The 27,651-nt window shown below is 42.6% G+C and overlaps 1 protein-coding gene across 10 annotated transcripts in view; it reads right to left on the bottom strand.

Moving 5' to 3' along the window:
* Positions 1 to 574: 574 nt before the first annotated feature.
* The window catches only part of PTPRE (protein tyrosine phosphatase receptor type E), a 100,828-nt gene continuing 73,751 nt past the window's right edge, over positions 575 to 27,651 (bottom strand). For all 10 annotated transcript variants that reach the window (XM_064716148.1, XM_064716150.1, XM_064716153.1 and 7 more), the window contains exons 6-20: positions 25,073 to 25,163; positions 24,775 to 24,851; positions 24,627 to 24,663; positions 23,677 to 23,774; positions 19,628 to 19,747; positions 17,880 to 18,040; positions 13,479 to 13,614; positions 12,464 to 12,613; positions 11,356 to 11,449; positions 10,848 to 10,924; positions 9,256 to 9,390; positions 7,556 to 7,681; positions 6,688 to 6,848; positions 5,887 to 6,022; positions 575 to 4,469 (exon numbers count right to left, since the gene is read on the bottom strand). In XM_064716148.1, the coding sequence (XP_064572218.1) occupies positions 4,395 to 4,469; positions 5,887 to 6,022; positions 6,688 to 6,848; positions 7,556 to 7,681; positions 9,256 to 9,390; positions 10,848 to 10,924; positions 11,356 to 11,449; positions 12,464 to 12,613; positions 13,479 to 13,614; positions 17,880 to 18,040; positions 19,628 to 19,747; positions 23,677 to 23,774; positions 24,627 to 24,663; positions 24,775 to 24,851; positions 25,073 to 25,163 (1,674 nt within the window). In that variant the 3' untranslated portion in view covers positions 575 to 4,394. The remainder of the gene's footprint in view (positions 4,470 to 5,886; positions 6,023 to 6,687; positions 6,849 to 7,555; positions 7,682 to 9,255; positions 9,391 to 10,847; positions 10,925 to 11,355; positions 11,450 to 12,463; positions 12,614 to 13,478; positions 13,615 to 17,879; positions 18,041 to 19,627; positions 19,748 to 23,676; positions 23,775 to 24,626; positions 24,664 to 24,774; positions 24,852 to 25,072; positions 25,164 to 27,651) is intronic.

Genomic DNA, 27,651 nt, shown 5'->3' on the forward strand with positions numbered 1-27,651 from the left:
AAGGATGGAGCTCCACCACTGCCCCAGGCATTTTCCCAATGCTTTCAAACCCTTTCCATGAAGGAATTTTAATTTCCAAACCTCCTGTGGCACAATTGGAGGCCATTTCCTCTCATCCTGCCAATGTCAGAACAATGCCCAGGAAGGACATGCAGAAAAGTTCTTCCCAGCAACTGTGGGGGAAAATAAATCCTCAAATTACCTGCCCTGAAGAGGCATCTCCCAAATGGGAGGTGTGGGGTGGAGCAGAACAGGGTCAAACAGAAATCAGGCTGCATGAAATCCTATTTGATTTGACATTAGCATGGAACCCTTACACAAACCTCCCCCAACAAACAGAAGGGACTTCTGGGTTAATTTTAGCTTAAAACTTGTCAAAATGAATTAAGAAATTGCTGTTAATTAGAGTGAACTTTCAATTCATGATTGGTGACACAGCTGAAAGCTTAGATCCTATTTTTATCTTGGTATAACACCACAGTTTACCACAGGATTATTTTACTTAATATAAATATTTACTTAATTTTACTATATTTATTTAATCAGATCTTACTTATCCAGACAGTTTGGGAAGACCTGGATTCCAACTGCTTCCATGAGTTTCTGCACCCTTTATATGCACAATGTTCAGTCCCAAAATAAATCAGAATTTTACTCCCAAACAGCTGCAGATAAGCACTGAAAAGTTACTTATCTAGATAATGGATTTCAACTCTTTTAGAATGCTTAGTTCAAATGAACACACAACACAGGAATGAAATTAAAAGATTTAAAGGAAATAATGCAGGTGGAGAATAAAAAGGAAGCTTTGTTCTTGCATCAGAATGTATTAGATCTTGCAATTTGCATATACAAATAATTCAGCCACATTCACCGGCATTAAAAACACAGCAGGATCAAATTAGATACGTAAAAAAAGAAAATAATAAGAGCTGAAACTGTATAATACATACATATATTATAAAGATTTGACAAATTAAATACATTTTGGTTATACAGAAAAGTTCCGGTAACTTTACATGAAAAAATGGGACGAGGGAAACGCAAACATTCCAAAAGACTGAACACGGGCTGGTCAGGCTCATTTTAAAAGTTTAAAAAAATACATAAAAATAGCCTAAAAAACACTGCTAATTACAGTATGCATTCTTCATTAAGGCCCAGGTCAGCCAAGCACTTTGAGGGATTGCTTTGGGCACAGGAGCCCATGGCACCCATGGATGGCGGCGTGAGGGCGTCGGGAAGCGAACGCTCCAACGCTGAGCTGGGACCTTCTGAACACATGAACAGTCCAGGTCACACAGTGACCAAAAGCACACACAGATCAGAAGGACACTTCCAATCCCACTATTTGGCCTTTTGAAGGAATTCCACGCAGCAGACGGAGAGTCAAAGGAAAATTCCAATCCACCCAGGCCCTCCCCAGAGCTCCGGCCAGCGATCACACGCGGTCACTGCAAAGGGAGCTCCTCAAATTCCACAAAAACCTTCATGGAGCTACAGCTGGGAGCTCTGAGTTCTGTTTTAGGCATTTATCAATCTGGTTATCAACTCCATCCTCTCCTGGTTGGAAGGAGCCTTTAGGGAACCCCGTGGGAGTTGTGCTGTAGCTCCTGTGGGACCCCCACACCCTCACAGCCCATCCCTGCTGCACCAACATCGACCTCGTGGCCAACTCACGGAGGTTTTACCTCAGGGACCCCCAAATCTGCCCAACACACAAATTATTATTGTTCAAAGGCTAAAGGGTCAGAGAGATCCTGCCATCAGGATCAAAACATGGGAATTCCTTTCTCCTCCAACCTTTTGGATCTCCCTGCACTGAGACTGACTTCAGGAGACAACCCCAGTTTTCACCAAAGGGACCCACAAATCTGCCCAACAGACAAATTATTATTAGTAGTATTATTATTATTAAAATGCCTCCTAAATGGTTGGAAAGATCCTGACATCAGGATCATACAATGGGAATTCCTTTGCATTATTTTCCAATTTTTCAGAGTCTCCCTGCACTGAGATTGACCTCATGAGACAACCTCACTTTTTACTTCAGGGATCCACAAAATCTGCCTAACAGACAAAGTATTATTATTATTATTCAAATGCTGGCTAAATGGTTGGAAGGATCCTGACATCAGGATCATAAAATGGGAATTCTTTGCATTATTTTCCAACCTTTTGGAGTCTCCCTGCACTGAGATTGACTTCATGCACAACTCATCCCAAGTTTTTACCTCCGAGACCCCAAATTCCGACAATTTATTATTCAAATGTGGGCTAAATGGTTGGAAAGATCCTGACACGAGGATCAGAAAATGGGAATTCCTTTGCATTTTTCTCCAGCCTTGGGGAGTCTTGCTGTACTATAAATGAGACTGAACCCCCTTGTATCACTTCCAGGCTGAATTTCTTCTGGCTCTTTCCATTTGGATGGAATTTCAGCAACATGCCCTTCCTCAGCTCCACCTTCAGAACCCAACCTTGAGTGTTTCTTCTCACAGAGAGAGGTTTAGTCTTTAACCAATCCCGTTTCTGAAGTGCATAATTTACTGTACAAATAAACACAGGAGTGCAGCCATGGGAAGACAGGAACAGCCAACAGCCAAGGAATTCGCTTCTCCTGTGGCAGCGCGTGAACTTGGGCCTAAAATTGCACCAAAAATTCCCAAAAAATGACAGAAAAATTCCCAAAAATTCCCCAAAAATCCCAAAAAATTCCTAAAAAATTCCTGAAAATTCCCCAAATCTCAAATGAACCAAAACTGGGAGAATTTGCCTCAAATTCCTGCTGGAGAAGTCGCTGCACTCGTGTGAAATTGGACTGAAAACGCACCCAAAAATCCCCGAAAAATCCGCAAAAAACGCCCAAAAATCATCAAAAAAAGCCCAAAAAATCCCAAAAAATTCCTGAAAATTCCCCAAAAATTCCTGAAAATTCCCCAAATCCCAAATGAACCCAAACTGGGAGAATTTGCCTCAAATTCCTGCTGGAGAACGGCACTGTGGGGATTGGGGGCTCAGGAATTCCCATCCCAAACCTTTTCCAGCCAGGCTGGAATGGAAGGAGACGCAGGGACACCTTCCCATCCCTTGCATTGCTCCAGGGGGCGAGGAGATTTCATTGGGATGGGATAAAATAGTGCAAGAGCAGCAGGGAGAGCTCAGGTGAAGCTGCTTGTTTGAAATGAGGCTTTGCTGCTGCATGGCCAAAGCCCTGCTGGGCGAGCCAGAACTGCTGCATTTTTGTTATTTAATTCATTACAGATTCACCCCTTTGTGCTCATTAAGTCCGAGATGCTTTTGGAAGAGAAATTTTCAATAATTTTCAATTCTCATAATTATTCAATATTTGGATGCCCTGTGATTTTGGGGATTTTCCAGCCCCTGGCCAGGGCTGTAATAAATTATATTATCTGTCACCAATTCTATTCTCAGTAGTACTTTCAATAAAAATATATCTCTGTACACAACTCTAAATCTCTTTAAGAAAGTCCTTTTTTGATAACATTTCTGGGAGGGTAAGAACATGGAGGAACTTCTGCTACAGTACTCAATGTTTCTGGCATTAAACTGTTCATAAAATGGTTTTTTTCAATTTTTACCTCTTAATTATCCTGCTGAGTCAAATCAAGGAATAAGAGTTCATCTCTTATTTTAAAGAAGTGGGAAATTATGCAGGTGTTTATATTGAAGAGATGCTTTAAACTTCATTTCTGGCCTTTCTCTTCAAGTAGACAAGTTCAGGTGCTGCAAAATATACTTTTCAAATAAGCAAAATATTCTAAAAATCACATTATTGCCTTTCTAAGTCGACTTAAACATTATTTGAAAAAAAAAAAGAGCAGGGCTTTGAAGATTCTGTTCATTCAAAAATTCAAATCTGTATTTCTACTGATTTTTTGCTATGGACAGTAAGACTCAAAATCCAAAAAAACCTGGATTTCTTAAAAACAGCCTAGAAAAATAAATATCTATTTTCATGGTAGACATATTTTCCTGGTGGACACAATATGTTTAAATATGTGCACCCAAATTCACTTTTTTTTTTAGGATGAACTCTAAATCACCTGTCACAAAATTCAAGAATTGGGAGAGAACTTTGTTGATAAATATTTATGAGTGGCAAAATTCAAAGAAAAAAAAAACAAAAATTAATTTTTTGTTATTTAGAATAAAGATTTCTATCCCATCTTACAGTGCTATACAATATAGGAACAATATACTTTACTTTAGAAGATATTTATATTTAAGAAACAACTTTATACAGCAAATGCAACTTTTAGAGCCAGCACAACGTTGTATTTACAGTTCAGTCAACAATCCAAGTGACAAAGAATAAATTAACATAATATACAACTATTTATACAGACAAATTAAAAAATAAGGCAGAATTCTCATTTGAAATTAGCATAATCTGAAAAGATGTCGATGAAATCTTGTACCACTCTGTAGCAGAATTCATACTGTTCCTGGAAAACAAGGAAAGGAGATCAAAACGTGCTTTTGGTTACACTACAAAACCTGAATTCTGCAAATGCCAGTGGTAAATTCAATATATCCTAACTGAGGACAGTAACTGAGGGCTGGTCTGCTCTGATTTCTGGTGATTATTTTAAATAAAACCAATGGTTTATTTTCTGTGGTCAGACACAGGCTGATCCTTGCTCTTTGCTTCAAATGTCTTCTTGAGCTTCTTGGTTCCTAAACTGAGTCAATTCTTAGGCCTGGCTTTTGATTTAAACCCACAGCAGCAACTCCTGAGCCCTGCCCAGGGATCATCAGGGAATCAGCAAATCCCAGGATGGTTTAGGCTGGAAAGGACCTCAAATCCCAGCACCCTCCCAGGCAAGGATTTCTTTAGCAAATAATATAAAACATGACAATCGTGCTCATTCCAGAGCCTAAGAATTAATTTCAAGTCAGTTCTTCTCATTTTGGATACCTGCCTGACAGAACCAGTGGGGGATGTGGGAAAACCCAGATTTAGATTATTGATAAAGCATCGCTTTCCTTCAGCAGCTGGGGAAGGAAACTCCACAGATCCTCTGGGAATTCCATCCCAGCCCCTCCCCACCCTCTCAGGGAGGAATTCCTTCCCAATATCCCACCCATCCCTGTCTCAGCCCGAGCATGGATAATCCAATTCCATTTCTTCATCCCTGTTCTTCCTATCTGTGGGATGGAGAAAACACCCTCCTGGAAAAAGGGTTTGAGGTAATTGTTTATAAGAGGTTTCAAATGCTGAATGGAAGCTGCTATAGAAATCAAAAATATGAATATTTTTATGTATTTTCAATTTAAGTTTCAAAAAACTTTATGTTTACTCAATAGGGAAAAGCATCTGGACTAAGCTTCAAAGAGTAGTTGTAGATGACTTGAAGGAAAACTTTAAAGGTTTTAAACAAGTCAGAGACATTTCCAAAGATTTCCACATCCCTGGGAGTGTCCAAGGGCAGGCTGGATGGGGCTTGGAGCAGCCTGGGATGGTGGGAGGTGTCCCTGCCATGGCCAGGGTGGGAATGGGATGAGCTTTAAGGTCCCTTCCAGCCAAAACCATTCCGTGATTCCAATTTATGCCCAGACAATTTAAGGTATGAAAGAACAACTGATAAATAGCTTGAAAGCCATTTACTTAATATATTTTATCACCTGCAACACTCAAAATATATTTCATTTAACTACCTCAAGTTCCTAAAAACCAGAGAATATTTAACCAATTGTATTTTTAGACATGCTCTAAAACCTCCTGTAAAACCCTGGTTATGCCTTGTACACCCACATCCACCGTGCATCATTTATGCCAACCTGCAAAAATCCCTTTTATTCTCCTTTCCTGGGAACATTTGCACCCAGAGCTCCCTTCCCAAGGCCTGGCCAAGCCCATACCAGTGTTTGCACCATGTGTGGCCTCTGCAGCCTCAGGCTCTTCACAGCCTGGAACACGTCCAGCAGCCCCTCAGCCTTGACCCGCTCCAGGATGTTGCTCAGGGCTATGAAGGTTCCCGTTCTCCCTGCTCCAGCACTGCAATGAAAACACAACTTTTTGGCATGAAGTGGGATAAAATGGGAAAAGAGCATTGGAATCCAAAATGCAAGGAGCTCTCAGACCTTTGGGCCTGTAAGCTAAAGCTTAGGATTAAACACAGGATTTGATCCAAGACCTTGGAAAAGGCTTCCAAACTCAGGGGCTGGAAGCGAGAATGTGGATTTATAGTTTAAAGCAGAGACATCTTAAACCAAGTAAAAGGAAGTTTAGAGTTTTAGTGTTTAAGATACAGAAAAAAATAAAATTAATTACAGAGTTGAACAAGGAGTTTAGAATGCAGCACTGTGGGTTTGTGTGCCATAACATGATTGGCTAAGAAAGCTCACACTGTAGCATGGGTCCCTAAAATTAAATATTTAAGGATTGGGTCAAAACCACAAATATCCTTGTTGGCAGTATTTTATTGGTCAATAAATCCTTAAAAAGGTGTTGTAACTAAACGTCTTGTGACCTTCTGAGCCATGCAGTGAAGATGTGAGCCTAACTCACCCTTCCTGCCTATGCAGAATATAAGACAAATAAATCAAACAATCTAAAACAATTCAGAGGTCCCGTCTCTAACTCATTCAAAACTTCCAAAATCCCCCCACCAGAGGCATGCCAGGGCACAGAGCAGCCAGCTGGGGGGCAGAGGGGCTCACCTGCAGTGCACAGTGATGGGGTGGTTCCCTGTCTGCTGCTGCTGCTTCTGCACCGCTGCGATGAGGTCGATCATGCCCTTCCCCTCGGCAGGAATCCCGATCTCCGGCCACCCGTGGAAGTGGAACTGCCTGACCAGCCTGCTCTGCTTCTCCTGGTTGCTCTGCCAGCAGGACAACACCCTTCAGCCCCTCGTCACTCCCAGGGGCAAACACACACACACACAGTTCCTGCCTGGAACACCTGCAGCAGCCATTCTGCACGGCACAATTTGCGGCCTGGTCCGCACCATATTACGGACCTTGGTGATTTTATTCCCAGGGATATTCCATGATTCTGTTTCTAAATCCCCCACCCACTGAAAATTTCCCCCTCCAATTTTCCTTGGGTTTGCACAGCTGTTTCCTCTGGGAAGGACTTGGGATACACTGGCAGTGCCCAAGGCCAGGCTGGACAGGGCTTGGAATAACCTGGGATGGTGGGAGGGGTCCCTGCCCATGGCAGGGTGGAGTGAGAGGAGTTTTAAGGTCCCTTCCAACCCAAACCCAAATTTTGTGAAAAATCTTGAATCAAATTTTCTTTGATACCTACGTGGGAGATGGAAAAATTTAGGAATAACAGCAACAACAAAACAGTTTAAAAAAACCCCAAAAGCCACCCCCCTCTTTGCAACCACCTGTTTCACTGATCAGAATTTTCAGGGACTTCAAGCAAAATTACTTCATATAAGCTTCCTCTTAATGCCAGCTTTTGATTAACCACATTAAATTTAGACAGAAATCCCAGAATTCAAGATACATAACCAGATTTGTAAATGCCTTCAGATGGGGAAAAAAACCCCAAAAAACCGCTGGAATTGTAAAGAATTACCGGATTATATGTGACCAGGAAGTCCCTCACACTGATGGCATCCATCAGGCTGTCACTCTTGATTTCCACCGTGATCTCTCCGTGAGTCACAGAGCCCTCTGATGGCCAGTACTGGCAGCATTTCTCCTGCAGAACCCAGAAAATTGCAAATATTCCTTCATTTATTTCCCCCAGTTATCTACACTGGCATGAATCTCTGCCATAAAAAGTGACATCCAGCATAGTAAGTGTGTTCTAAACAATAAGAATGCAGTGATAAAATATTTCTTGAGTAGAAACCATCTTGATGAAAAAGGCTCAGGAGGCCCAGATAGCAAATACTGCTTTAAAACAGAGTAGAATAATAAATGGAATTCCTGAAAGCAAGGTAATGTTGTTAAAAAACTCCCAAAACCACCAAGAAAAAAAAAACTTTTCACAACACCCTTGTTGAACCCAGAATTTTCAAGCTGCAGCTCAGGACTCTGTAAGTAATTAATGACATTAATTCTCATATTTAAATCAAATAATGAATTAATTCTTGTATTTTAATCAAGGCTCAGAATGAGCAACAGGAGCTTTTACCGGGACAAATGGGATAAAAGTTTACACAAAAGTTTATTCCCAAATCCCAAAACTCTGTCTCATATCAGACATCCCTTGATGCAAAGTGGGAACTTTCAAAAATCACAATATTCTGCAGTTTTTTTGTGTTTCCTGACAATTCCAGAAAAAGCAGCAACGCTGCCTCACACCAATGAGTGAAGCAAGTACTCATTTTAGGAAAAGCCCAAAAAAATTCAGTTTGCTGGAATTTTTAGGCAAAAAATAAATAATTTCTCCAGTACTGATGCTCATGGTTTGCAGGTGGGATGGGGAAATGTGAGGCTGCAGGGTGGGCACGAGTCAGATCAGGCCCTTTCCTGCCTCACAGATGGGGCAACAGAGAGGCCTTTCAAAAACTTTTATTCCATTTTCTGTCTCATGTGAAGGGCGAGAAAATACAGATATTATAATTCACACCATCACAATCAGAAGCTATTTCCTAATTAGAATACATTATAAGGGTTTCTTGGCCTATCAGCTTTTGCCACACCATGCTGTAAATGCCTTAAAGTCATTCTAAAATTACCCTTCTTGTGGAAGAGGTTTTACAGCAACTTCTGTCAGCCAGAGAGAAGTTTGATCCATGTTTACCCTGAAAGAATTTCCTACCAAGGGTGTTGACACAGAAACCAAGAAAGAAAGAAGGATAAATAAGAGAAACCTGTAACTCTGTTCCAATGAGCACTTTGTTTACCTTTCCTGACCAATGAGTAAAGTGTAATTTTAGGAGTTTTGTAAGAATGTATAAAAAGCATGAATGCTAGAATAAAACCAGTTTGCTAGAATAAAAATGCTAGAATAAAAATGCTAGAATAAATCCAGTTTGAACCCTTCTGAAAATGGAGTGTGTTGCTTTGTATTGTCTCCATCTCAGCTATGACAGTGGCTCCTATTCCAATGCATCTTCCATGGTTCTATTTCTCCAAAGTACCCACTCTTATTTGCAAGGCCACCCTTTGAGACTTGTTTGTATTTCCATTTCTCCCTCAACAACGCCTGTCCAATTCCATGGCATCTCTCAGTCAGCATTTCCCATCTCAGGGCCTGCACACTGTGTGAGCTTTGTGCCAGGCCCTGAGAGCTCTGTCCAAGCCCAGTTCCCATTTCCCACGTACCTGCTCCCTCTCCTGCACCTCGGTGAGCATCACGATGGTGTGGCACTTCCACTCCCACACCATCCTCCAGAAATCCTCCACCGTGTGAGGGAGGGGGCCCTGCGTGGCAATGAAATAATCCTTCTGCCGGTAGCCCTGTGGGAACAGAGGGGTCACACAGGGACAGGGAGGGGGGCATGGGGACATCACGGCTTAAACGGGGGCTTCTCCCACAGGGAGCGACAGGAACGGCCTCAGGCTGCACCAGGGAAGGTGCAAGTTGGGAATTTCCCCACAGAAAATGTCAGTGAGTCCCCATCCTGGAGGGATTTAAAGCCATGTGGAGGTGGCACTTGGGGACATGGGGCAGTGCTGAGGGATGGCTGGACTCGGTGGTCTGAGAGAGCTTTTCCAAGGTTCTAAAATCTGCCCCAAATTCACAATGCTCAGGTGAATTTCTCCAGTCATGGCTGAGGGGATGAGATGCTGCAGGAGCACATTTCACAGGATCATCACAACAGCAGTGTCGCAGACAGCTTTTATGGAAAATACTTTCCTCAGGATTTTTCCTCCTGAGAAGCTGGGAGGCCTCAGGAACAAAATGCAAACATTGATTATCTGCTGCTGTGGGATGCAACAGGTGCATCTGGGATTGGTCTCATGTGGTTGTTTCTAATTAATGGCCAATCACAGTCAGCTGGCTCAGACTCTCTGTCCGAGACACAAACCTTTGTTATCATTCTTTCCTATTCTATTCTTAGCCAGCCTTCTGAAGAAATCCTTTCTTCTGTTATTTTAGTATAGTTTTAATGTAATATATGTCATAAAATAATAAATCAGCCTTGTGAAACATGGAGTCAGATCCTTGTCTCTTCCCTCATCCTCAGACCCCTGTGAACACCGTCACACAGCAGCTCCCAGCTTTCCTCCAGAATGAATTTCTGCCTCAAGTTTTGCGCTCCAGTTTAATTTCACAGCATCAATGAGGTTGGAAAACACCTCTGAGACCATCAAGTCCAACCTGTGACCCAACCCCAAGGCTCTGAGGCCACATCCAGCCCCTCCTTATTCCCATGCAGGTGGGATCTGTGTGGAACCCACAGCCCTCAGTCACTAATGTGGTTTCACTGCTTAAGGACATGATTAATTCTCACATTTCAACAAAAACAAGGCACAATCCCATGCTCAGCTTCCAACAGGAAGCTGGGAAGAAAGCCTGGAATTCATCCAGCTCTGCCAAAGTAAAGCCTGGCTGCCAGACACTGTCACAGCTTTCCCTGTGCTCAACACTGACTTCTCTGTTTCTCACAAAAACAAATATTTACACCTGTTAACCTGACCCAGATAGTGCAATCACTGGCTATAATTGTGCAGCTGATTTGTTTGGTCAGAATTGAATAAATGGTTTGGTTTATAAATCTAACATCAAGGTTTAAATTGCACAACCATTTAAGCTGAAATTAAAAACACCAGATAAGAAATGCATTTGGAAACTCCCACAAACAAAGCTCATGTTCTTTGCGAGCCAAGCTGATTGTGCCTCTTTAAAAAGACCTGTCAGCAGCAAAATCTTGGATTTGGAAAGGAAAGGCATGAAAATGTTGTATACTTACATCTATGAAGGAAGCATTGATGTAATCTGTGTACTCCTGCCCTCTTTTCATGGACAGAATCACTCTGTTAAAATCATCTGGAAAAAAAAGTCTGGGCTTAGTTTTGAGTCCAATAAAAAAGTCTGGGCTTAATTTTGAGTCCAATAAAAAAGTCTGGGCTTAATTTTGAGTCCAGTAAAAAAAGTCTGGGATTAATTTTGAGTCCAGTCTTACTTTTGCCAACTGCCCACAGAAGAACAAACCCCACCCAATCTTTTCTGTGAAATGTTCGTTTTCAGGTGCAAACATGAAATGGAACACCGTGTGTGGAACCACACAGGAAAGGGGTGGTTTAACAGGTGAAACTGCCGAGTTATTTAATTCCGAATCCCTGACTGTAACAGATTTTAGGGTGATTCAGTACAACCAATTCACTGGATTTTTTACAGAGGACAGTCTGTAAGGGGAGCTGTGCTCTGCCAGGGACTGCTGGCACTTCCCTGGGTGGGAGGAGGAGCTGGGCTCTTACAGGGGATGATCTGGATGACTCTGGCTTTCTTCATGTTGGCTGGGAGGTTGCCGGTCCTCATGTTCTCCTTCATGATGCGCACGTTGGTCAGCTTCTGCAGAGAGCACAGGGGGGAGCACGGGCAGGAGTGGGGCCAGCACACCCTGCAGAGCCTTTGTGGGCTAAAAATCCCTGCCAGGCTCACAGGGAGCTGCAGCCACTGCACTGCCCTGGCTACGGAAACTGAGAAGGAAAAACTTCACAGCAGCCCAGAATGGGTTGGGTTGGAAAGGGCTTTAAATCCCATCCAGTGCCATGGCAGGGACAGCTCCCACTGTGCCAGGCTGGCCTTGGACACCTCCAGGGATCCCTGTGCCAGGGCCTGCCCACCCTCACAGCCAAAAATTCCTTCCCAGTATCCCACCTAATCTTCCTTCCCTCAACACTGCTGATTTTGGAACTTGTTGCTCTATCATCAAACTTATTTCTACATCATTTTCTTTACCCAGTTCCCAATTTCTGGTTAAATTAGTCCTTTAAAGCAAAGAGAGAACTCCATTTAACACCTAGATGTCAATTAATACTTTAAAACTATATAAAATAAATATTTTACCATAAGGAAAATCATAAAAAAATCTAACTATTCCTTCAGGGAACTAAAACAATGATCACACACAGCCAGTGCGGTTTTCTTCAGCTGGGGTTTCTCCACTGATAAGAAATGAGATTTTCTGGGGTTTTTTTGAGGTTTTTCTCCAGCCCTGTTCATTCCCTGCTGTCAGACACCTCAGAGTTAACAATCCCACTGGGATGCAGATTAGGAGCACCTCATCCAGTCTCCTCTTCCAGCATTATCTGATCTGGCACCCTGCACCACACCCAGAGAATCACTGCACTTCTCTTTGATAAACAAACAAAAGGCATTTAGGGGAAGGCCAGGGAGTGACACAGCTCTGAATGAGGGAATGAGATTAAAATCTGAATTTAGGGAACAGGATGTTCAGCAAGGCCCCATTCACAACAACCACCACATAAAACAACTCCTTCCCTTTTATGCACCTTTAAGGCTACACTTTTATCCACTGGGCTTGCATCTTGGAAATCCTATGGGAGAGATTTCCATACTTACTTTAAATTCCTCTTCCAGCCCTATTTTGACCAGGTTTGGGGCTGCATTTTGGGAAGTCTGGAGGTGTTTTTCCAGGGATGACACATCCAGCTCCGTGTCACCGTAGAGGTAGTACTCAAGTAAGGCTTGGTAAATGAAGGAATATTGCATCTGAAGGGACAGAGAGGAAGAGGAAGGGAGGGAAATGAGGAATTCTAGGACTTTTTTAAAAATCACAGAATGGTTTGGCTTGGAAGGGACCTTAAATCCCACCCAGAGCCACCCCTGCCATGGCAGGGACACCTCCCACTGTCCCAGGGGCTCCAGCCTGGCCTTGGGCACTGCCAGGGATCCAGGGGCAGCCACAGCTGCTCTGGGAATTCCATCCCACAGGGAACAATTCCTAATTCCCAATATCCCATCTAACTTCAAACCCACTGCTCCTTGTCTTGTCCCTGTTTGGTGACAATCTCCTAATTATTAACATCATAATAAATTATGCTAAACCAGAGTTTTCCTGTTTTGCTCACATTTCCACTCATATTCTCTGACTCTCGTGTGCATGGGAAAGCTTGGAAATGACTCCTAAAAATCAAGTGTTTCACAGTGGTCTTCTCTGCTTTATCTTCTGTCCCACCCCACATCCTTCACTGAGCTTCGTGCATTTTTGAATTAGAGAATCCCAGAGTGATTTGGGTTGGAAATTAAAAATCATCCATCCCATCCCTGCCATGGTGAGGAACACCTCCCACTGTCCCAGGCTGCTCCAAGTCCCCATGTCCAACCTGGCCTTGGACACTGCCAGGGATCCAGGGGCAGAGAATCCCAGAATTACTTGGCTTGGAAAGAACCTTAAAATTCATCCATCCCACCCCTGCCAAGGTCAGGGACACCTCCCACTAACCCCAGGCTGCTCCAAGCCCCAATTTCCCAATTGTCCAGCACAAAGGAGTGGGAACACAGCAGCATTTCCCTCCCTGTAAATTCTGGAAAATCCAGTAAAACCTGGAATTCCGGGTGTCTGGAGTGCACTCACATCAGTCTGGACCATCTGTGGCCGCTGGTTGCGGATCCTGCAGACGAAGTCAAAGACATCCACCCTGTGCTCGGCGTGCATCATGTCGATGATGGCGTCGATGACGATGAAGGTGCCCGTGCGCCCCACGCCCGCGCTGGGGAGGGACAAACACCCGGTCACACACACCCTCGGCACACACAGACACTTCTATAACTGCATTTTACTGTGAGAAAGCTCAGAGGAAAGAATTAGAACAATTCTCATCTCCCCTTGGTGCACCTGCTGTCGGGTGTGTGTGTGGTGGTGTTTGAGGGATGAGGGAAGAGATGAGAATCTTGACTCCATGTTGCAGAAGGCTGGTTTATTGTTTTATGGTATATATTATATTAAAATAAAATGATATGCTAAAACTATAGAATTATAAAACTGTAGAATTAGAACAGTTATTATCTCCACTTGCTGCACCTGTTGTTAAACGTGTGTGTGTGGCGATGTTTGAGGGTCCCCAGGATGAGGGAAGAGATGACAATCTTCACTCCATGTTCCAGAAGGCTAGTTTATTGTTTTATGATATATATTATATTAAAAGAAAATTATAAACTGAAACCATAGAATTATAAAACTATAGAATTAGAACAATTCTCATCTCCACTTGCTGCACTTGTTGGGCATGTGTGTGTGATGGTGTTTGAGGGTCCCCAGGATGAGGGAAGAGATGAGAATCTTCACTCCATGTTCCAGAAGGCTGATTTATTATTTTATGGTATATTTATATTAAAAGAAAATTATAAACAATAGAATTATAAAACTATAGAATTAGAACAATTCTCATCTCCACTTGCTTCACCTGCTGTTGGGCACAGGTGTGTGGTTGTGTTTGAGGGTCCCCAAGATGAGGGGAGAGATGAGAATCTTGAATGTTTCAGAAGGCTGATTTATTATTTTATGGTATATATTATATTAAAAGAAAATTATATACTAAAACTATAGAATTATAAAAATTCTTGTCTCCACTTGCTGCCCCTCTTGTTGGGCACAGGTGTGTGCTGGTGTTTGAGGGACGAGGGAAGAGATGAGAATCTTGACTCCATGTTTCAGAAGGCTGGTTTATTGTTTTATGGTATATATTATATTGAAAGAAAATGATATACTAAAACTATAAAATTATAAAACTTTAAAATTAGAACAATTCTCATCTCTGCTTGCTGCACCTGTTGTTGAGCATGTGTCTGTGGTGGTGTTTGAGGGTCTTCAGGACAAGGGAAGAGATGAAAATTTTAATTGTTCTTTTAGGAATTTTTAGCTCCACATTTCCCAAGGCTGCCATCCCTAAACACTTTTTGGTTTTTATATCCTTAAAAGCCACGAGAGGGAGCACAACCGTTAGAAATGACAAAATTCCAGCGACTTTCAGCTCTTCCTTCCAGAGGAAAAGGGCATGGCATCCTGTACTAGTCACCAGCAGCTCTCCTTTAACCTCTGGGCAGTTTGCTTGGCTGCAGTGGCCACAAACACCTCCAGGAACACGATAAAAACGCCTCCCCTCCCCTCACAGGCTCAAAAATACAAAGCAATTCTCAGCAAGGCTACATCAGGCTTTCAATAAGACCAGAAAAATAAAATTATTGTATTTATAGTACAATTATTTCATTTCCACACACACTTTACCAGCAGGGAAACCAAAACCCACGAGCTCCACTATTCCAGAGGTCTGGAAGGATGATGGAGATTCCCTTCCTGATCCATCCCTGTTGGCTCTCTGGCACCACAAGGAATCTCCCTCATGTCCTAATGCCTTAATTCCCACTCAGAAGAGATTGTTCTCCTCCTGACAGCCCTGGCAGCCACCTCTGAGCACGGATCTCCCCTCCCCAGTTCCCACTGGTCCCTCACTGCTCACTCCTGGGCATTTCAACCCAGCTCAGCTCCTCACTCCCTTTCCAGCCATCGTCCCTTTTTGCACATCCCTGTTCCCAGAGCAGCTCTGGATTCCATCCCTGCTGAAGTTGGTGACCTCTCCACCCTGGGCATCCACCTCCTGACTGTCTCCACCTTCACCTCCTCAGTGTCTCCATCTTCACCTCCTGACTGTCTCCATCTTCACCTCCTCAGTGTCTCCATCTTCACCTCCTCAGTGTCTCCACCTTCACCTCCCGACTGTCTCCATCTTCACCTCCTCACTGTCTCCACCTTCACCTCCCCAGTGTCTCCACCTTCACCTCCCCAGTGTCTCCATCTTCACCTCCCCAGTGTCTCCATCTTCACCTCCTATGTCCCCACCCTTCACCTCCTGATGTCGCCATCTTCCCCCTCCTCAGTGTCCCATCTTCACCTCCTGACTGTCCCCACCTTCACCTCCTGTCTCCATCTTCCCCTCCTGAGTGTCCCCATCTTCCCCTCCTGAGTGTCTCCACCTTCACCTCCTGACTGTCTCCACCTTCACCTCCTGACTGTCTCCACCTTCACCTCCTCAGTGTCTCCATCTTCACCTCCTCAGTGTCTCCATCTTCACCTCCTCAGTGTCTCCACCTTCACCTCCTCAGTGTCTCCACCTTCACCTCCTCAGTGTCCCCATCTTCACCTCCTCAGTGTCCCCATCTTCACCTCCTGTCTCCATCTTCACCTCCTCAGTGTCTCCATCTTCCCCTCCTGACTGTCTCCACCTTCACCCTCCGATGTCCCCACTTCACCTCCTCAGTGTCTCCATCTTCACCTCCTGACTGTCCCCACCTTCACCTCCTGTCTCCATCTTCCCCTCCTGAGTGTCCCCATCTTCCCCTCCTGAGTGTCTCCACCTTCACCTCCGTCTCATTTCACCCCCCATCTCTCACCTCCTCAGTGTCTCCATCTTCACCTCCTCAGTGTCTCCATCTTCTCCTCCTCAGTGTCTCCATCCTTAGCCTGCTTTGTGGCATCCCTTACTCAGCCATTCCTCAAAGTCCTTCTCCACCCACTGAAAAAATTCTATTCCTAAAAAAACCTATTTCTAAAACCTTACAGAACACAAGAACCAGCAGGAAGTCCTGCCACTCCTCATTTTCCCGCCTTGCCTTCCGAATGCTCTGTCAGTGTTTTATTCACTTCCCAAACGTGACTGCAGAGCTTTTGGCCAGGCTGGCTGGGGCACATTTCCCTCCAGGCTCCCTAAAAATGGATGGTTACTCACTGCTGATGGCTTCCCTTTCCTCTTCCCAACCATCCAGTGGTGTCACATCCTGAGGGGGGACGGCAGCTCAGTGTCACCTCTGTCCTCCTCCCCTTCTCACCCTGGCCCACAGCGGCCTCGTGTGCCCTGCTGGCCCTTGGCACTGAAATCTCTGCAGGTTCTGGTGAAATTATTTTGCATTTTCCTTGCTTTTGGCTCTCGTTCTGCTGGTGAAACCCAGCACAGCCTTTCCTGCTGCTGCCAAACAAAGCTCGAGCCCAGGATGAGGCTCCACACACAGCAAAGGGCTTTAAAAATATCCTCAACTGGGACAACTCAAATCCACTTTTGCCATCTAAATGTTTTTTTAATTCATGACACCTGGGGGAGAAGGTGAATCCCAGCAGGACAAACACCCTCTTTTTCTCTAACACACATTTCCAGGGAGTATTCACAGCAAGGAAAAAGAGACAAATTCAGGAATTTACATATTTTTGCCTCAAAAACAAGACCCAGGCAGACAAAGCTGCTCTTCTTTTCTTTTCACTCTGCTCTTGTGCTCTTTTTACTGTAACCTTGCAAAGAAAATTGCTCCTGAAAAGCCACTTCCTGCTTGGGGTGAGCTTACAGCTGCTACAGAGGTTGCAATTATTCTCCTCAAACTGTTTGGGGGTTTGCTTTTAGTTTCATTAAAGATTTCACCAGTTCAGGATGTGCCTGTGTGAGTGACCAACGAGTGGGAATTGGTTCTGGATTGGGATGAAGCACATTTTTAAAATTGTAGCATTTAAGTCTCTTGAATTCAAGCCTTTCTTCCAAACTTTTCAGGCATTTCATGGCTGATTTCCATTTAGAAACTGCAATTTGACTGTGGGAGAAGTGGGGGAAGAATTCCCAGAGCAGCACTGAGTGGCAAAGGCCACAGATTTCTATCACCAGTCTGTTTTTCTGACAAAGAACAGATTTATACCCAACAATGGAGATCCCTCATAAAGAAAAGCCCCAAACAGCAGAACAACAACTTCTGTTTGAGTATCACACTGGCAGCAAAGACAGAGCTTTGGAAATTGTTTTTACTCTCTGCTCTCAAAAACTCAGCAGATTATTACCCTTGAATACAAATATGTGAGTAAATATAGCTATAAATATAAATATATATATATAAAATACATATAAAATCTTAAAAATATATATAAAAATATGTTTAAAAATCTAAATATATATAAATAACTCCAGGCCAAGCCACAAGAATGGTCTGGGGAGCACATACATACCTGCAGTGAACCACAATGGGTCCAGCATGGGCAGGATTCAGGGTCTTGACTTTTTTCAGGAATTTCAGCATGCCAATAGGCGTGAAAGGCACCCCAAAATCCGGCCAGCTGGTGAAGTGGAGCTGTGTGACCAGCCTTGGAGCCTTGCATCCCTCCTGGAGCTGCAGGAACACCCAGATTCTGAGTTTAACACCTCATTTTTCATGTTGGTTTTGTGGTTTTAATAGTTGATAATTATCAATATTTTTTAAAATGTTATTTAAGTATATAGGCAGTATTAGTTATTTTACAGACATGTTTGAGTTGGTTTTATTGTTTGTTAGTTACAAAACAAAAATATTAGTTATTGTTTGACAGTTATAGCTATTTTTGTAAAAGGTAAATGTATAACATTTATGTATAATTATTTACATTTATTTATGTATAATACCTATATGTATTATTTATTATGTATATAATACAATATGTATTATTATACATAAATAATACATATATGTATTATTTATGTATAATACATATATATTTATTTATGTATAATACATTTATGCATAATATTCTATATTTTGCAAAAGTTAAAACTATATTATATAGTTAAAACTATAATAAAATAATAGAAAATAATTTAAAATAATAGTTAAAACTATAATATATTTATTACACTGATCATAAATGAAAATGTAATTAATAAATGATGTTGTGAGAATCCAAGTTCCACAGGGGCCAGATCACAACTGTTATATTAAAAGCAGTTAGAAGTGATTATAAATAGATTAAAATCCTTTGATTAATGGATGTTAAAAGTGAATTTACAACAGCAAAACCAACAACCACAGTTATTTCGTCTAAATCACTATGTAGTTGTTTTAAAAGTAGCTAGAAGTGATTGTAAATATATTAAAATCTTCATGATTAACAATTGGTAAAGTTAATTTACAACAGCAAAACCAACAACCACACAGATATTTAGCCTAAATCACTATGTGGGTGTTTTAAAAGTAGCTAGAAGTGATTATAAATATATTAAAATCCTTGTGATTAATAGATGGTAGAAGTTAATTTACAATAGCAAAACCCAACAACCACACAGTTATTTAGCCTAAATCACTATGTGGGTGTTTTAGAAGTAGCTAGAAGTGATTGTAAATATATTAAAATCCTTGTGATTAATAGATGGTAAAAGTGAATTTACAATAGCAAAACCAACAATCACACAGAGTTACTTAGCCTAAATCACTATGTAGTTGTTTTAAAAGCAGTTAGAAGTGATTATAAATATATTAAAATCCTTGTGATTAATATATGGTAGAAGTTAATTTACAATAGCAAAACCCAACAACCACACAGTTATTTAGCCTAAATCACTATGAGGGTGTTTTAGAAGTAGCTAGAAGTGATTATAATTATATTAAAATCCTTGTGATTAATATATGGTAAAAGTGAATTTACAATAGCAAAACCAACAATCACACAGAGTTACTTAGCCTAAATCACTATGTAGTTGTTTTAAAAGCAGTTAGAAGTAACATAAATATATTAAAATCTTTATGATTAACAGTTGGTAGAAGTGAATTTACAATAGGAAACCCAACAACCACACAGTTTTTTAGCCTAAATCCCAATGTGTTTGTTGGCTGAAATCAGCCCCAATTTCTGAAATTCTGATTTCCCAAAGAGCCTCAATTCCTTGCGAGGAACATTTGGGATTTTCTCCATGCCCCAGGGCAGGGGGGAGCCCGGAGCAGCCTCACCGAGTGCACGCAGAACTTGCGGACGGTGTAATCCACCAGCACCATGGAATCCTCCACGGACACACGGACACTGCCGTACGTCCAGCAGCCCTGGTCCGGCCAGTACTGGAAACACTTCTCCTGCACAAAAACATGGGATTTCAGCGACAAACACGGGGAACTTCAGAGACAAACACAGGGAAACTCAGAACCAAAACCTAGGGAATTTCAGAGCCAAGCATGGGGAATTTCAGAGCCAAACCCAGGGAACTTCAGAGCCAAGCATGGGGAATTTCAGAGCCAAGCATGGGAAATTTCAGAGCCAAGCATGGGAAATTTCAGAGCCAAACCCAGCGAGTTTCACAACCAAACTCTGGGAATTTCACAACCAAGCCCCAGGAATTTCAGAGCCAAGCATGGGGAATTTCAGAACCAAGCACGGGGAATTTTAGAGCCTAACACAGGGAATCTTAGAAGCAAACATAGGGAATTTTACAACCAAACTCTGGGAATTTCAGAACCAAGCGCAGGGAATCTTAGAACCAAACCCAGGGAACTTCAGAGCCAAACCCAGCGAGTTTCACAACCAAACTCTGGGAATTTCACAACCAAGCCCCAGGAATTTCAGAGCCAAGCATGGGGAATTTCAAAACTAAACCCAGGGAATTTCAGAACCAAACACAGGGAACTGCAGAGCCAAACCCGGGGAATCTTAGTACAAAACCCAGGGAATTTTAGAATCAAACCCATGGAATTTTACAACCAAACCTAGGGGATTTCAGAGCCAAACCCAGGGAATTTCAGAGCAAAGCACAGGGAATTTTAGAACCAAACCCGGGGAATTTCAGAACCAAACCCAGGGAATTTCAGAGCCAAACCCAGGGAATTTCAGAGCCAAACCCAGGGAATTTCAGAGCCAAACCCAGGGAATTTCACAACCAAGCCCCAGGAATTTCAGAGCCAAGCATGGGGAATTTCAAAACTAAACCCAGGGAATTTCAGAACCAAACACAGGGAACTGCAGAGCCAAACCCGGGGAATCTTAGTACAAAACCCAGGGAATTTTAGAATCAAACCCATGGAATTTCAGAACCAAACCCAGGGAATTTCAGAGCCAAACCCAGGGAATTTCAGAGCCAAACCCAGGGAATTTTAGAACCAAACCCGGGAAATTTCAGAACCAAGCGCAGAGAATCTTAGAAGCAAACCCAGGGAATTTCAGAGCCAAACCCAGGGAATTTCAGAGCCAAACCCAGGGAATTTCACAGCCAAACACTGGGAATTTTAGAACCAAACCCAGAGAATTTCACAACCAGGCAAAGGGAACTTTAGAACCAAACCCAGGCAAACTTAGAACCAAACCTAGGGAATTTCACAACCAACCCAGGGAATTTCACAACCAAACACACGGAATTTTAGAACCCAACCCAGAGGATTTCACAACCAAACCCAGGGAATTTCAGAGCCAAACACACGGAATTTCAGAGCAAAGCACGGGGAATTTTAGAACCAAACCCACAGAATTTCAGAGCCAAACCCATGGAATTCCACAACCAAGCCCAGGGAATTTCAGAGCCAAGCATGGGGAATTTCAGAATCAAACACACGGAATTTCAGAACAAAACCCAGGGAACTGCAGAGCCAAACCCGGGAATCTTAGAACAAAACCCAGGGAATCTTAGAAGCAAACATAGGGAGTTTTACAACCAAACTCTGGGAATTTCACAACCAAGCCCTAGGAATTTCAGAGCAAAGAATGGGGAATTTCAGAATAAAACCCAGGGAATTTCAGAACCAAGCGCAGGGAATCTTAGAACCAAACCCAGGGAATTTCATAGCCAAACCCAGGGAATTTCACAGCCAAACACTGGGAATTTCAGAACCAAACACACGGTATTTTAGAACCAAACCCAGAGAATTTCACAACCAAGCCCAGGGAATTTCAGAGCCAAGCACGGGGAATTTCATAGCAAAGCACGGGGAATTTTAGAACCAAACCCACAGAATTTCAGAGCCAAACCCAGGGAATTTCACAACCAAGCCCAGGGAATTTCAGAGCCAAGCATGGGGAATTTCAAAATTAAACCCAGGGAATTTCAGAACCAAACACAGGGAACTGCAGAGCCAAACCCGGGAATCTTAGTACAAAACCCAGGGAATTTTAGAATCAAACCCATGGAATTTTACAACCAAACCTAGGGGATTTCAGAGCCAAACCCCGGAAATTTCAGAGCCAAACACTGGGAATTTCAGAGCCAAACCCAGGGAATTTCACAGCCAAACACTGGGAATTTCACAGCCAAACCCAGGGAATTTCAGAGCCAAGCACAAGGAATTTTAGAACCAAAACCAATGAATTTCAGAACCAGGCAAAGGGAACTTTAGAACCAAACCCAGGCAAACTTAGAACCAAACCTAGGGAATTTCACAACCAACCCAGGGAATTTCAGAACCAAACACATGGAATTTTAGAACCCAACCCAGAGAATTTCACAACCAAACCCAGGGAATTTCAGAGCCAAACACACGGAATTTCAGAGCAAAGCACGGGGAATTTTAGAACCAAACCCACAGAATTTCAGAGCCAAACCCATGGAATTCCACAACCAAGCCCAGGGAATTTCAGAGCCAAGCATGGGGAATTTCAAAACTAAACCCAGGGAATTTCAGAACCAAACACAGGGAACTGCAGAGCCAAACCCGGGGAATCTTAGTACAAAACCCAGGGAATTTTAGAATCAAACCCATGGAATTTTAGAACCAAACCTAGGGGATTTCAGAGCCAAACCCAGGGAATTTCAGAGCAAAGCACAAGGAATTTTAGAACCAAACCCAGGGAATTTCAGAACCAAGCACAGGGAATCTTAGAACCAAACCCAGGGAATTTCAGAGCCAAACCCAGGGAATTTCAGAACCAAACCCAGGGAATTTCAGAGCCAAACCCAGGGAATTTTAGAACCAAACCCAGAGAATTTCACAACCAAGCCCAGGGAATTTCAGAGCCAAACACACGGAATTTCAGAGCAAAGCACGGGGAATTTTAGAACCAAACCCACAGAATTTCAGAGCCAAACCCATGGAATTCCACAACCAAGCCCAGGGAATTTCAGAGCCAAGCATGGGGAATTTCAGAATCAAACACACGGAATTTTAGAGCAAAGCACAGGGAATTTTAGAACCAAACCCAGGGAATCTCAGAGCCAAACCCAGGGAATTTCATCCCCCTGCCTTTGCTTTCACTGCCGCGCTCTCCGGGCTGGATCCAGGGAAGGTGAGCACAGCTGTGAGTGTGCAGAGCTCCTTGTCTGGCACAACTTCAGCACCCTGCTACTGCCTCTCAAATCGATGCAGAGCAGGTGAGAACAGCTCTGAATTGTTTTTTAACCAGCTCAGCCCCCACAGCTTTTGTTTCAGTTTGGCAGCTTTGTTCCAGGGCGTCCAACTGTGGGGACTGTGGGGTTTTCACTCTGATTTGGAGCCTTAGCTGCAGACACTGAGAAATTCAAAGCAGTTCTGCTTTGGAGCCATCAGGAATATCCAGATTTAGCAGTTCTGGCTGCTCCCACTGGGAATTGGCCCTCATGGCCTGGCTTTGCTGTTTGAGCTTCATCAAGCAGCAGTGAAAGTGCAGGAAAATCAAATCCAGGAGGAAAACAAGGAATGCCCATCCTCAAGGGAGGTATGGGACACAGGAAGGAACAGCAGCACCCTCACAACACAGAAGCTTTCATTTCTCTTTGTTTAGTTGACAAACTGTGCATTTTGAAACCTAACATTCAGGAAAATGAGCCGAGTTTTTATCTTCATTCCTAATCAATCCCATCCACAAGTGCAGCCTTATAAAACCACAGGAGTTTTCCTTTGGCCCTGGGCTATGCAGGGCACAATTGGCCATCAGAATTTTCTCCTGAGATCACCTGACATAAATGGGTATTTTAGAAATGAAAACTGCATTTTGGAGCAGAAACTCAGCTGTGCTGACAGGGGCCAGGGCAGGAAGTGGTGAGAAATGCACCTGGTCAGAGCCTGAGCAGCACAGGGACATCCAGGGCAGGGTGAAAGCTCCTTACCTCCTTTCTTTCTTTCAGGTTGGTCAACATGACAATGATGGCTGATTTCTGCTCCCAGATCATCCTCCAGAAGTCATTGACTGTTTCCTGCTTGGGTCCTGCAGACAGAGCAGGGAAATGCTGAGGAGAGGATGGGGCAGATCCCAGAGCAGTCCCACACCCTGGGCACCCACCCACAGCTGTGTCTGCTACACCTGCACAGCTTTGGAATCTACCAAATTTCTATATTTATGTACTAAATAACCACCCCCCTTGTTTTCTTTTACATCATCATGCACCCAAATCTACATTTTTAGAAGGAATCTCCTCTCTTGAAATAGCACTCATAGAATCACAGAATGGTCTGAGTTGGAAAGGAATTTAAAGATCATCTAAATCATTTAATCATTTACTTTCCATTCCCTGCCATGGCAGGGACACCTCCCACTGTCCCAGGTGCTCCAGCCCCAGTGTCCAGCCTGGCCTTGGGCACTGCCAGGGATCCAGGGGCAGCCACAGCAAATCTGGGAATTCCATCCCAGCTTTCCCCATCTTCACAGGGAACAATTCCTTCCCAATATCCCATCTAAATCCACCCACTTTCAGCTTAAAGCCATTCCCTGTGTGCTGTCCCTCCATCCTTGTCCCCAGTCCCTCTGCAGCTCTCCTGGAGCCCCTTCAGGCACTGGAAGAGTCTCTAACACATTAAATCTTAAATGTTATTTAATCTTTTCACTACTTTAACTCCTATTTCCAGCAGAGAGGGTCAGGAGGGGAAATGAGCAGAACCTACAGAAGTGCCTGGAGGCAGCTGTCACCTCACACTCACCTCAAATTCATCTCAGCTGCAACCTCCCAACCCAGCCTCCCCCTGACCACCACCTGCAGCTCAAAACAACCTCTCCACCACAACTGTCATTAAATGTGCTCAGCCCTGAGCTACAGAGGAGAGAGACACGAGTAGGAGTTACCTTGTGCTGCTATAAATTTGTTCTTTTCTTTGTAGCCCTGTGGAAAGAAATGCCACAGCAGTTAAAAGGTGAAAGGCCAAGGTGTAAAGCAGAGAATTACTTCTTTAATGGCCAAAGTTTGGCCAGCTGTGGGCAGCCCTCAACTCACATCTATGTATGATGCATTGATGTAGTCTGAAGGTGGGACTCCATCAATTTGGGTCAAAATCACTCTGGAATGATCATCTGAAAGAAAAGAAGGACATTGGCAAGTTAGTAAATCTGAAATATGGTAATTCCTGGAAAGCAGGAGGGCTGGAAAAGCACAGAGTTCCCAAACCACATGAGCAGCATTTCTGACCAGTGCATTTGTTGTTATTTGAGTATTTTCAGCACAGGAGCAGCACCAGCAGCCTGCTCAGTGCCAAAATGAATTCTCTGGTTTAAAAGGAAAGTGAATGGCTTACATGGCAGGATGTTGGGATATCTGTTCTTCTCCCTGTTTTCCTCCTTATTTGCCATTTCAAATGTTCCCTGCACATATCCAGACGTTAATGACTGAAAAAAAAAAAAGATATAGAGTCAATGTGTTAGAAAACAAATAATTTTGACTGCACACAGCTAAGGGAAAATTTGCATCCAACAAAACTAAATAAATCTCAACTTCTTCCCCCCCAGTAACTTGAATTCCTCCCTATCCTGGCAGGTTTGACTCCAGACAAGGAGCTCAGCAGCTGGGGAGAGAGCAGGAATCTCTCCCCTCCGAGATCACAGTTATTTAGCGAATTGTTCAAGTCTGAGCTGCTGCCTGGAGCTGCCATCGGCCACGGTGACTCAGAGGCACTGAGGGCAGCACAGGGGCTGGGCTGAGCCCCCATCCACTGCTGAGGGCATCACCAACCCAACATCCTGCTCAGCCCTGCACCTGCTGAAAAGGAGGAAGGGAAAATAAAATTTATAATAAATTAATATAAATTTATCATATTAATTTTTATACTTAGTAAAAATCAATATACAAAATATCGATATTTGTATATTTATATTTATAATAAATAACACAATATAAATATACAAATAATGTATTTGTTATATTATAAATAATGATGATAATTTTATAATTATATTATTGTTTTTATTATTAGAATATATTATATTATAATATTTACAATACAATATATAATGTTAATATACTATATATTACATAATATATTGTGTTATATAATATATAATATATAATGTATAATTATATATATAATTATATATTATATAATATATAATTTTATTACTAATAATATAACATAACATAATATAACATAACATAATATAACATAACATAATATAACATAATATAACATAACATAATATAACATAACATAATATAACATAATATAACATAATATAATATATAATTTTAATATATAATTTTAATATATAATTTTATAAAAATTATATATATAATTATATATATAATTATATGTATAATATAGATAATAGAATATATATAATATATAAAATACAATAAATATATGATATATAATATAATACATAATATACTATATAATATAATATAATAAATATGATATAATATTATGTAATATAATATAATCTATTACATATTATTATTAAATAATATTATTGCATATTATTATTAAATAATATTATTATACTATTTATTAATAATAAAACAATTTTGTTACTATTGGGTTAAAATCATTTTAACCCATAAAAAGTTAAGGGTTTTTATGTAGTGTGAGTTGAGTTCTGAGTGCAGGTAAATTTAGTCTGGCTTGAAAATAACCCAACAGCCATGGAGGGCAATAAACCAAAGGAAAAAACAGAGAGGAGGGTGAAGATGAAGGCAAGGAGGTGCCCAAGGTGAGCTCCTCCACAGCTGAGATGCTGCCACTGCAAATGCACCAAAGCAGAACTGAATTTGAGAAGTTTTGAAGTGGATTTTAGGAAGTTCCTCAAGCTGAGCTCCAAAAGCCCCAGTGGAGCAGGGCGGAGCCCAGTGAGGTGAAATCCCAGAGTGTGGGGAGGCAGCAGCACCTTGTGCCCCCTGTGCCACCCCTGCCAGGCTGAGTCACACGGGACAGGGACAAACGTGGGCAGGGCTGGGGCACAGCAGGGCTGGAATCCCCCAGAACTCACAGGGGACACAGGGGGACACTGGGGGACACTGGGGGACACTGAGGGACACTGGGGGACACTGGGGGACACTGGGGGACACGGGCAGCCCTGACCCCCAGCACACAGGGAACACCACCCTGCACTCCTGGGCTTGGTTTGTGGGGCTGTGAATGGAAAAGTGAGGGGGCTGAAAGAGGGCTGAGGAAGAAGGCTGCTGGCAGACTGCTCAATTCCTCATCTGAATGAAGCTCGTGGCTTTTTATCAGCCCACTTTGCTGATTAAAGTTAATTATGAAACACAAAACCAAAAAAGAAATAGGGGAAGGTGTCCCTGCCCATAGCAAGGGGTTGGAACTGGATGAACTTTGAGCTCCTTCCAACCCAAACCATTCTGTGACTCTATGAAATAATTATCTTTTCAACCACAATCTCTTCAAACCTCAAGTCAGGCACGCAATTTTCAATTAACAGCCAGACAAGGTCTGGATTTTCCTTCCTCAGCAGCTTTCCTCCTCAGCCCTCTTTCACCCTCCTGTCTGTTCCATTCCCAGCTCTGTGTGCCACAACAGCCCCAGCAAACCAAGCCCACTGTGGTGGTGCTCACAGGGGTCCCAGGGTGAGGGAAGAGATGAGGATCTGACTCCATGTTTCACAAGGCTGATTTATTATTTCATTATATATATTATATTAAAACTATACTAAAAGAATAGAAGAAAGGATTTCATCAGAAGGCTGGCTAAGAATAGAAAAAGAAGGAATGAATAACAAAGGTTTGTGTCTTGGACAGAGAGTCCGAGCCAGCTTGGCTGTGATTGGCCATTAATCAGAAACAACCCCATGAGACCAATCCCAGATGCACCTGTTGCATTCCACAGCAGCAGATAATCAATGTTTGCATTTTGTTCCTGAGGCCTCT

This window comes from Zonotrichia leucophrys, chromosome 6 (genome assembly GCF_028769735.1).
Source record: "Zonotrichia leucophrys gambelii isolate GWCS_2022_RI chromosome 6, RI_Zleu_2.0, whole genome shotgun sequence".
NCBI lineage: Eukaryota > Metazoa > Chordata > Aves > Passeriformes > Passerellidae > Zonotrichia > Zonotrichia leucophrys.